We start from the raw sequence: 12422 nt of genomic DNA on the forward strand, positions 1-12422 counted from the left end.
ATCACACACCAGGGCCTATCATGGGAAGGGGGGAGGGGGGAGGGATTGCATTGGGAGTTATACCTGATGTAAATGACGAGTTGATGGGTGCTGACGAGTTCATGGGTGCAGCACACCAACATGGCACAAGTATACATATGTAACAAATCTGCACGTTATGCACATGTACCCTAGAACTTAAAGTATGATAATAATAATAATAATAATAATAATAATAATAAATCAATTGACCGTATACGTTAGGAGTTTCCTTTGGATGCTCAATTACATTCAATTGATCTCTATGTCTATCCTTATGTCAATACCACACAACCTTCATTACTATAGCCTTTTAGTAAGTTTTGAAATTAAGAAGTGTGAGTCCTCCAACTTTTCTCTTTTTCAAGACTGTCTTGGCTATACTGGTTCCCTTGCATTTCTATATGAATTTTATACACTCCAGCCTGGGCAACAGAGCAAGACTCCATCTCAAGAAAAAAGTCAGCTGGGATTTTAACAAGATTGCTTTGACTCTGTAGTTCAATTTGGAGAGTTATTGTCATTTTAAAAATATTGAGTCTTCCAATACCTAAACATAGGATGTCTCTCTGTTTATTTTGAGCTTCTCTAACTTCTTTCAAAATGTTTTATAAGTTTCAGTATATATCTTAAACTTGTTCTTTTTTTTTTATTTTACTCTAACACCATTCAATGACTTTTGTTGAATTTATTTCAAGGCTTTAATCTTTTCGATGTTATTGTAAATGGAATTGTTTTCTGAATTACTTTTAAAAAATTTTTAATCCTAGTATATAGAAATAAAATTGATTTTTATATATTGATCTTGTATCCTGAAGCATTACTGGACTTATTAGTTGTATTATTTTAGTGAATTCTGTTGTTTTTTCTCTATATAAAAATCATGTCATGAAGAGTTTGACTTCTTCCTTTCCAATCTGGATAACTTTTATTTCTTTTCCTAACCTAACTGCCTGGGTTAGTACCTCCAGGACAATGTTTAATAGCAGTGACAAGAGTGGACATCCTTGTCTTATTCCTGATCTTAATAGAAAAGTATTTAGTTTTTCACCATTAAGTATGATGTTAGCAGTGGATTTTTCTTTCTTCTTTTTCTTTTTTTCTTTCCTTTTTTTTTTTTTTTTTTTTTTTTTTTGAGACGGAGTCTTGCTCTGTCGCCCAGGCTGGAGTGCAGTGGTGCAATCTCGGCTCACTGCAAGCTCCGCCTCCCAGGTTCACACCTTTCTCCTTCCTCAGCCTCTGGTGTAGCTGGGACTACAGGCACCAGCCACTGAACCCAGCTAAGTTTTCGTATTTTTAGTAGAGACGGAGTTTCACCGTGTTAGCCAGGATGGTCTCGATCTCTTGACCTAGTGATCTGCCCATCTCGGCCTCCCAAAGTGCTGGGATTACAGGCTTGAGACACTGCACCCGGCAGCAGTGAATTTTTCATAGATGCCCTTTATCAAGTTGAGGACATTTCCCTATACCCCTCATTTTATGAATGCTTTATCCTGAATGGGTGTTGGATTTTGTCGTATTTTTTCCATATCGATTGAAATGCTGTGATTTTGTTATTTAGCCTATTAAAATTGTGTATTATAATAATTGATAATTCATAGGGTAAACCAACCTTCCATTCTAGGATAAATCCCATTTAGTCATGGTTTATAATCCTTTTTATACATTGCTAGATTTGGTAGGCTAGTACTTTCTTGAAGGTTTTTGCATATATATTCATAAGAGATACTGGGGTATAGTTTTTTTTTTATGATGTCTTTATCTGGTTTTGATATGAAGCTAAAATTTGTTTGGGAAATGTTTCCTCCTCTTTTATTTTCTGGAATATTTGTGAAGAATTTACGTAAAAATTTTTCTTTAAATGTTTGGTCAGATTCACCAGTGAAGCCATCTGAGCATGGACTCTTTTTGTGGGGATTATTTGGATTACTAATTCAATCTCTGTGTTGTTATAATTAAGATGTTCTATTGCTCCTTAAATTAGTTTCAGTAATTTGTGCTTTTCTAGGACGTTGTCCCTTTCATCTAAGCTATCTAATTTGTTGACACATCATTATTCTCTTACAACCCTTTTTATTTGTATAGTGTCAGTAGTCCTCACTTTCAGTCTTTATTTTAGTTGAGTCTATTCTCCTTTTTTGCTTAGTCCATCTAGCTAAACATTTATCAATTCTGTTTATCTTTTTCAGAGACATAACTTGTGTTTTTGTTGATTTTCTTATTTTTCTATTCTCAATTTCAGTACTTCCTACTGTAATCCTTATTATTTTCTGCCTTCTGCTAGCTTTGGGGTTAGATTGCTCTTCTTTTTCTAGTTTTCTAAAATTAAAGGCTAGGTTATTGATTTCAGAACTTCTTTTTTTAAAAAAGATAGACATTTACAACTATAAATTTTCCCCTAAGTACTGCTTTTGCAGCATCCTGTAAGTTTTGGCATGCTGGGTTTTCATTTTTATTTATCTCAAATTATTCTCTAATTTTTCTTTGACTTAATTTTTCTTCTTTGACTTATTGGTTATTTAAGAATGTTTTGTTTAATTTCTACATATTTGTGAATTTCCCAAATTTCTGTTGTTAAAATTTAATCCCACTGTGATGGAAAAAAATACTGTGTAAAATTTCAATCCTTGAATTTGAGACTTGTTTCATTGCCTGAATGATGGTCTCTCTTGGAGAATGTACCAGATGCACTTGAGAAGAATGTGTATTCCGCTATTTTTAGGAGTATTCCATAGGTGTCTCTTAGATCTAGTGTTGTTCAAGTCTTCGATATTCTTGCTGATTTTCTTCTGAGTGTTTCATTCATTATTGAACATGACCTGGGCCTGGCGCGGTGGCTCACGCCTGTAATCCCAGCACTTTGGGAGGCCGAGGTGGGCGGATCATGAGGTCAGGAGATCGAGACCATCCTGGCTAACACGGTGAAATCCGTCTCTACTAAAAACACAAAAAATTAGCCAGGCATGGTGGTGGGCGCCTGTAGTCCCAGCTGCTTGGGAGGCTGAGGCAGGAGAATGGCCTGAACCTGGGAGGCGGAGCTTGCAGTGAGCCGAAATTGCGCCCCTCCATTCCAGCCTGGGTGACAGAGGGAGACTCCATCTCAAAAAAGAAAAAAGAAAATGACCTATTGAGGTCTCTAATTATTATTGTGAAATTATCTATTTCTCCCTTGAGATATGTCCATTTTCCCTTTATGTATTTGGGCTCTATCATTAGATGAATATATATTTATAATTATTACATCTTCCGAACCGGTTAACCCTTTTATCATTATAATATATCCCTCTTTATCTCTGCTAATAGTTTTTATCTTAAAGTCTACTTCATCTAATACCAGTAAAGTCACCTCAGCTCACTATGGTTCCATTTGCATGGTGTATCTTTTTAAAACCTTTACATTCACCTATATGTATCTTTGAATTTAAAGAGTATCTTTTGTAGACAGCAAGCATATAGTTGGAACTTGTTTGGGGTTAAAAGAAATACTGTCGACAATCTCTACCTTCTGATTGGATTGTTTAATCCAGTCACACCTAATGTTATTGTTATGTGGTTGTATTTATGTCTGTCATATCCAGTCATACCTAATGTTATTGTTATATGGTTGTATTTATGTCTGTCATTTTTCCTGTATTTTAAAAATTTATTTTGTTTTCTGTATGTCTCATGACTATTTTGTTCTTCTGTTCTTTTACTATCTTCTTTTGTATTAAGTAGGTTTTGTCAAGTGTAACATCTTTAATTCCTTTAATAATTTTTTGAACTACATTTTTTGGTTATTTTCTTAGTAATAACTCTAGGGGCTACAATATATATTTTAACTCATCAGAATCTACTGCAGATGTATACAAACTTAATTCCACTAAGATATAAAAGCTTTACTTCTATATAGTTCCAGTCCCTTCCCCAACATTTTGTGCTGTTTTTTGTTGTTCATATTATGTCTACGTATGTTACAAATACCATATTGTTATAATTATTGCTTTATATATTATATTTTAAAGAAGTTAATAGGAGAATACAAACATCCTTAAAGATATTTCTGTCTTACCCATCTAAATACACATATATATCTGTAAGAATACATCTATATAGGAATATAGCTGTAGAAATATGTTCTTTCTTATTTACCATTTCTGGTTCTCTTCATTTGTTTCTATGGATTTGAGTTACTATCTGCTGTTATTTTTTTATTCAAATACAGCTTTTTTCCATCCCCCTCTGTTGTGTTTATTGTCAATTATATCTATATGTTATAAGCCCAATAAAATGTTATAGATATTATTTTATGAAATTGTCTTTAATCAGTTAATAGAAGAAAGGGCAAGAAATATTTAATTATACTGTCTTGTAACGTTAGCTACATACTATTGTTACTGTAACTCTTTATTTGTAAGGATTTGAATTACTATTTTGTGTCTCTTCCTTTCGCCTGAAGAACTTCCCTTTAGTATTTTTTGTAAGGCAGGACTACTACCAATAAATTCTCTCAGTTTTTCTTTATCTCAGAATGTCTTTTTTTAACCTTTGTTTTTGAAAGATAACTTGGCTGGATATATAATTCTTTTTTGGTAGCTTTTTTTCTTCAATTCTTTAAATGTCATTTACTTCCTTCTGACCTCCATTGTTTCTAATGACATGCCAGCTGTCAGTCTTATTATGGTTCCCTTCTATGTAATGCCTTTTTTTTTAACTGCTTTCAAGACTTTATTTTTATTTTCATGTTCAGGTTTTTGACTATGATATATCTGGAGGTGGATGTTTTTCCACCTGTACTACTTAGAATTCAATGAACTTCTTGAATGTAGTATTTTCCTACAAATTTGTAGAAATTTTAGTTATTTTTTTTTCTATATTTTTTTGCATATTTTTCTTTTTCTCTATCCTCTCTTGTTTTTAGAGACGGGTCTCACTCTCTTATCCAGGCTGGAGTGCAGTGTCTGTTCTTTCCTTCTGGTACTCTCAAAATGTGTATGTTGATGTGTTTAATGGCATATCACATTTCTCTGAGGCACTGTTAATTTTTCTCTTTTTTTTTTTTTTTTTTTTTTTTTTTTTTTTTTTTTTGCCTGCTTTCCTTAGTTCTTTGAACATGTTTACAATCATTGCTTTGAGTTTTTTTTTTTTTTTAGACAGAGTCTCACTCTGTCGCCAGGCTGGAGTGCAGTGGCGTGATCTCACCTCACTGCAACCTCCGCCTCCCGGGTTCAAGTGATTCTCCTGCCTCAGCCTCTCAAGTAGCTGAGACTGCAGGCACATGACAGCACACCCAGCTAATTTTTGTATTTTTAGTAGAGACAGGGTTTCACCATATTGGCCAGGATGGTCTCGATCTCTTGACTTCATGATCTACCTGCCTTGACCTCCCAAAGTGCTGGAATTACAGGAGTGAGCCACCGCACCCATCCAAATTTTTTACATGATAATTCCAACATCTTTATGTGATAAGGCCCCCTAAAATGTAGTTTCTCCTGCTTGCTGTTTTTCCTAAGTATAGGTCACAGTTTTCATGTTTCTTTGCATGACTCACAGTTTTTTGTTGAAAACAACGTTTTAGGTAAAATATTGTAGCAACTGTGGATACTGACTCCATCCACCCATCCTGGGTTTGTGGTTATGAGTTTGATCATTTGTTTATCTGTTTGGTGATTTAACTGGACTAATTCTGTGAAGTCTGTTTCCCCCACAGCCTGTAGCCTCTGATATCTCTGCTCTGACTTTTTACTTGCAGTTATCTTTTAGCTTGGCTTCCCATGGATCACTCCTTGGTCAACATAAGCCATTTTGTGGTAATTTTTACCTTCTACTGTCAAATATGTATGTAGATTGAAGACTGCTTTTGTAATTCAGGAAGTTTTGTGGTTTTGCTCTGGATTTAGCTAGAGACTGGTAGCTTGGAAGTTTTGTCACCAGTCTCTCCTCAGAGGGTGCAGCCTTCAGCATACACAGTCTTCTAGACCCAGCTATGAGTATATTTTATTTTACAGTGGATAGAATAGATTATTTTCCCGTCAGTGATGCATCAAAGGTTGTACTATACTTATGTCCCTGAGTCAGTAAGGCATCAGCTCTTTGCTAATCAGTCTGAATGTGGCTTGGGGAATACTTACAAGTCTGCATTACATCTTACCCTGATTGGTACTGAGTAGGCAGAGCCTGTGCATAAACACAGCCATCCAGACCCCAGGGATGAGTGTGCTCTTAGTGGGTCACTTTAGCTGTATGTTCCCTGCTTCTCTCTATTAAACTTCTGGCTGGTCCTCTTTGTTTCTTTGTTACTGTTAGTTTTATGCAGCTATTAACCTTCTAATTGTTCACGAACAAAAAAATAATTTCTGCCTTACAGCCATAAATATAACTGTAATTTGTACTTTTCTTACTTTTACAAAGTGACTGGAAAATGAAAGATTAGCCACTGAGTGGACACCCTAAATCAGGGGTTGGCAAAGTTTTTCAGTAGAGGGACAGAGAGTAAATACTTTAGGCTTTGCAACTCATATGGTCTCTTGCAACTACTCATCTCTGTCATTATAGCACAAGAGCACCCAGAGTTAACACATAAATGAATGAGTGTGGCTGTGTTTCAATAAAGCATTACAGTTGACCCTTGAACAATGTGGGAGTTAGGGGTGCCAACCCACCATGCAAAAATCCCATTGTAACTTTTGACTTCCCAAAAACTTAATAACTAATAGCCTACTTATAGAAAAAATAATTTTGAAATAAGGTATTTATTGCAATGCATATTTAAATAAACCTTGCTACTTCCAATTGAATATTAATGTATTGAATTGCTGATAGTACCTTCAAGTTTTCTTCATTGCTGTTTGTTAAATTAGCCTACCTTTATGCCTTGAAAGTATTATATTTTCAGCTTAGACTAAACTTTGTAAGTTTTGGATTTTCTTGATTTTGTTAACTGTAGATATCGTGTTGAAGGGATAATTCCAGAATCAGCAGCTAAACTATCTGATTTCCTCTACCAAACTGGAGAGAGAGTTACATGGGATAAATCATTGCAAGTATACGATATAGTACACAGGATTGATTCGGTAATTTGTTGTTTAATACTGGACTTTTAGAACATTAATATATTTTTAGTTTATACCTTAGTGAGTTGAGTTTATTAAAACTATGTTATGTAGACACAGTATTTTATAGTTTCAAATTGACTTGAAGTCTTTAGAAAAGCTTTAAAACTTCCCTGCTTTCCAAGAGTTTAATTCCAATTAGCTTTATTCTGCTTGCAAATGCATTATTACATTTTGAACTGGTAACCTCTCTTGCAATGTGTGCCATTTGTTATAAGGGAACAGAACTCAGGGATTCACCTCCATTACATGGAAAACAAAGGTTAAGTATGCCTTATTGATGGGAAGTCTGTAGATTTATTTTAGTCATATTACATTAGATATTAGGAAACTTACAATCATGGCAGAAGGTGAAGGGAAAGTAAGCACATTTTACCATGACAGAGCAGGAGACAGGGGGAGCAAATGGGGAGATGCCACACATTTTTAAACCATCAGACCTCATGAGAACTCACTCACTATCATGAGAACAGGAACAATGCAGACACATACCATAAGGACTTAAAGAACAAATGGCATATAATGTTTAAGAGTAGGTGTATGAGTCCGTTCTCATACTGCTATGAAGAAATACCCAAGACCGGGTAATTTATAAAGGAAATATGTTTAATTGACACACAGTTCCACATTGCTGGGGAGGCCTCAGGAAACTTATAGTCATGACAGAAGGCAAAGGAGAAGCAGGCACCTTCTTCACCAAGCAGCAGGAGGGAAACCACCCCTATGATCCAATTATCTCCACCTGGTCCTGCCCTTGACATGTGGGGATTACAATTCAAGGTGGGATTTGGTTGGGGACACAGAACCAAACCACATCAGTAAAGATAAAGTAAGGAAATAACATTATATAGAAGGTTGAAGTTTAGGAACACTCAAATACATTATCTCAGTTAAATAGATACAAAGAGAGAGAATAAAAACAAAGAGAAAATAAAGGTAACTGGAGTAGAAAGTTGAGAGAAGAGAGAATGTGAGAGGAAAGTATGGTTTAGAGAGAGACAGAAGAAAGGATCAGTATGAGGTAAGGGCAGAATGAAAGCTCAGGAGGAGAAAAAATGAATGAAATGACAGGAATAATGATACATGGCAAAAAGAGGTTGCATTAGTCTGTTTTCACACTGCTATAAGTAACTGCCTGAGACTGGGTAATTTATGAAGAGAAAAGGTTTACTTGATTCAGTTCTTTTTTTTTTTTTTTTTCTGAGACGGAATCTTGCTCAGTTGCCCAGGCTGGAGTGCAGTAGGGCGGTCTCGTCTCACTGCAAGCTCCACCTCCCAGGTTTGCCATTCTCCTGCCTCAGCCTCCCGAGTAGCTGGGACTACAGGCGCCTGCCACCACACCTGGCTAATTTGTGTGTGTGTGTGTGTATTTTTAGTAGAGACGGAGTTTAATCATGCTAGCCAGGATGGTCTTGATCTCCTGACCTCGTGATCCATCCGCCTCGGCCTCCCAAAGTGCTGGGAATACAGGCATGAGCCACTGCGCCTGGCTGACCCACAGTTCTATAGGCTTCACAGGAAGCATGACTGGGAGGCCTCAGGAAATTTACAATCATGGCAGAAGGTGAAGGGGAACACCTTGGCATGAGGTAACAGGTAATTCTTCTGTTACCATGGCAGAACAGGAGAGAGAGGGAACTAAGGGGGAGGTACCACACACTTTTAAACCATCAGATCTCATGAGAACTCACTCATTCATGAGAACAGCAATTGGGAAGTCTGCCCCATGATCCAATCACCTCCCACCAGGCTGATCCTCCAATTCAACATGGACACAAATTCAAATCATATCACAAGTAGAAACAAGGATGAAGAAGTGGGATAAGTGATTCCAAACTTTGGTCCAGCACACTATAGATATCTCATTTATTTATTAAGCCATTGTAAAAATAACCACCTGGGACTGAGTGCAGTGGCTAACACCTGTAATCCCAGAACTTTGGGAGGCAGAGGCGGGTGGGTCACCTGAGGTCAGCAGTTCAAGACCAGCCTAGCTAACATGGTGACCCTGATTCTACTAAAAATACAAAAAATTAGCCAGGCGTGGTGACATGTGCCTGTGACCCCAGCTATTTGGGAGGCTGAGGCAGGAGAATCGCTTGAACTCAGGAGGCGGAGATTGCAGTGAGCCAAGATCATACCATCACACTCCAACTTGGGCAACAAGAATGAAACCCCATCTCAAAAACAAATAAATAAATAAATAACCAACTGGAGGGATGGAGGGATGATTCTCCTCTCTTCCAGTAATATGTCCATTCCAGTTGTTTGTGTTTTCTCCGTCTTAGGAAACCTGTTTCTGGGGGAATCCTGACTTTGTTCCAAACTCTCCCAGACTGATGTTTATGTTCTTTTGAATAATTAATTCACTTCACAAATATTTCACACTTCACAAATACTTTTTGAGCAGCTATTGTGAACTCCATACTGTTTCAGTTCACTAGGGACACATAAGGGAAGAAGACAGAAATTGTCCCTGCTTTCACAAAACTTATATTCTCATCAGAAGAGACATAATAAACAAACAATTTTTTAAAACTTATCGGATAATGAAGGCTAGGATTGGTAAGAATAAGTGTTATGAAGGATAATAGTATAGGCAATAACCAGGAGAAGTTAATTTATAGCTAGAGAATTGGGAAAGGCCTCTCTGAGTGAGAGACATTAGAAACCTGGGTAACCAAATGGAGGCTGGGGAGATAGACATGCAAAGATCTGGGAGAGAGTAGCAGACACAGGGGAAAGCAAATACAGAGGCTTTGAGGTGGAAAGAGTTTGGCAGTGTTTAATCAGGAGATAAACAAGATCTGTGGGGTTTGACCACACAAAGCAAGGAGAAGAGTTGTTAAGAGGTGAGAGGTTAGGCTGGGATCAGATTCTGCTAAAGTATCAAAGGTCAGGGGGAGAAGTTTTGCTATACATTCAGTGGGAAGCCATTGGTGTGTTTTAAGCAGGGAAGTGACTGATTTGATTTATACTTTTAAGAGACAGCTGCTGAAAGAAGCATGGATTACAAGGGGGTAAAAATGAAATAAGCAAAAACAGTTATGAGGCTATGAGAGTAATCTAAATGAGACATCATGGTGGCTTGTGCTAGGGTTGTAGACATGGAGAGGGAGGTAAGTCAGGAAACCCAAAGATACAGAGATAGAGTCAGTAGGGCTTACTGATGCAGGGAGAGAGGAATCAGATAAGTCTTCTAAAACTGGATTGTGGTGAAATTGCACAAATAAATTTCCTTTGGGAAATTAATTGAACTATATATTTAAAATAGGTGAATTCATGTATGTATATTATACTCAAGCTGTTTTTAAAAATGAGTCCTAGATTTTTGGCTAATAGTAGCTTTATTTAAAAGAGATGAGAAATGTGAATGATGGAATAAAACTAACTTTTATGATTTTCACAAATGATTGCATTTGTAAAATTTCAGATCACTAGGCCTTTAGTTCTTTAAGTCTCCAACCTGTATTTCATTTATCAAACAAAAATAAGTAAATAAATAAATAAATGTCCCACATATCTGCCATCAAGTTATCATTTATTTAGAACTCCGTAATTTTACCTACTTTTATTAAACTCATCTTAAAATCTAGGAGAGAAGAGTTGTAGAAAAGCCCATGAAGGTAAATCTGTTTCATCTTGCAGAAAGTCCTTGATCTTCATCTTGTAAATCAGTTTTATTTTGTAGAGAGGAAGTGCCTATCCACAAAAAACACATGTCCATGATCTTCTTGGGATTTGAACATTCAATTTGAGAACCACTGGGCATCACAAATGAAAATCCAAAAATTTAACTATTTCATTCATCGTTTTATAATACTAATCATACAGTTCGATTAGCACTTCAGATATTTCTATTGTTGTTTCAATTCATATGGTATAATAGAAAGAATACTAGATGTGACATCCAAAAACCTGAAAACAAATTCAGAGAGATTTTGTGACTTACTCAAGGATAATGCAGCCAATATGTGGTAGAACCAGGACTTGTACCTGGTCTCCTAATTCTAAATTAGAATTATTTTCCCTTTCTGTAAAGATTTATAGTATTCATCTCCAGGAGTATGTTTTATTTACTTATTTATTTTTATAATTATTATTCTTTTTAGAGATAGGGTCTCACTCTGTTGCCCAGGCTAGTGTGCAGTGTTGTGATCAAATCTCACTCTAGCCTCGAACTCCTGGGCTCAAGCGATCATCCTACCTAAGCCTCCCAAGTAGCTGGAATTACAGGCATGTGCCACCATGCCTGTTCAAGGATGTGTCTTAACTGCCTCTTCTTCAACCTACTGGTGAGGGAGAGAGTCCCACTCTAGGGTTATGGGGATGGTCAAACACATAATACCCACCAATGGACAAGTGAGGTAGACTGAAGTTTATTAATCATTGATCACAGACCAAGAAGGGAGAACAAACTATGCAACACAGGGCAACATGGGAACAGAGTGAACACCTAGGGGCTGTGGGAGGCAGCCTTTGTGTCAACAGGGTAGGGTGAGCCCCAGTTCCTGCAGAAGAATGTGATTGTCTTGTTTGAATGATTCCATTGGCCAGCAGGGAACTGAGACCACTAAACAGGGATAAACAGTAACCGTGCTGGTCCTATTGAGAAGGAGGATTGTTTGGCTAGGGGATCTTATCTGCAAGAATGAAGAGGGAAAGGAATGTGTAGTTAGGCCATTCAAGACCAACATTGGTCTTTAATTTTAGACCTTACACCACAGGGTGCTACATCAATGTATTTTTCAGAATATATTACTTAACCTATGTGGAGTAGCAGAAATAGTGCTATATGGGGAATCAGGAAACCTGAGTTCTATTTCTTTACTTATCTCTAGTTTGTGAATGTGATTTAATCTGTTAGGCTTCAATTTCTCCATCTAAAAATGGAAACAGTAGATGATCTCAAGATTGCTTCTTGAATTTTCTACACTCCTAGTTTTAATGCTCCTTTAACACTCAAAATCCAAGCTGATTTGGTGATGAGGTCTTAAAATTTCAAAGCCCTGCTTTTTCCAAATGGAGGTCAATCATATGCAATAAAGTTTGGGAGGGAAACAATGCAGAGAATAGATATTAAATAATGGTTGTTTTCTTTATGGTTTGATTTGTTGCAGGACACATTCATATGTCATACCATTACACAAAGTTTTGCCATGGGCTCCATTTCCCCTCGAGACTTTATCGACTTAGTGTACATCAAGCGCTATGAAGGAAATATGAACATTATCAGTTGTAAGTTGAAGCATTTTGCCCATATCTTGGAATTACTATGAACCATTAATAAATGTTTTCCCTTTATTCACAGCT

The 12422-nt window shown here is 36.7% G+C and overlaps 1 protein-coding gene across 4 annotated transcripts in view; it reads left to right on the forward strand.

Moving 5' to 3' along the window:
* The window catches only part of STARD6 (StAR related lipid transfer domain containing 6), a 43780-nt gene that overhangs the window by 24196 nt on the left and 7162 nt on the right, over positions 1 to 12422 (forward strand). For 2 of the 4 annotated variants that reach the window (XM_010375364.2, XM_030926170.1), the window contains 2 exons: positions 6944 to 7070; positions 12230 to 12347. In XM_010375364.2, coding sequence (XP_010373666.1) covers positions 6944 to 7070; positions 12230 to 12347 — 245 coding nt within the window. The remainder of the gene's footprint in view (positions 1 to 6943; positions 7071 to 12229; positions 12348 to 12422) is intronic. The other 2 variants (XM_030926171.1, XM_030926172.1) reach the window with 1 other exon arrangement.

This window comes from Rhinopithecus roxellana, chromosome 21 (genome assembly GCF_007565055.1).
Source record: "Rhinopithecus roxellana isolate Shanxi Qingling chromosome 21, ASM756505v1, whole genome shotgun sequence".
In the NCBI taxonomy this organism is placed as follows: domain Eukaryota; kingdom Metazoa; phylum Chordata; class Mammalia; order Primates; family Cercopithecidae; genus Rhinopithecus; species Rhinopithecus roxellana.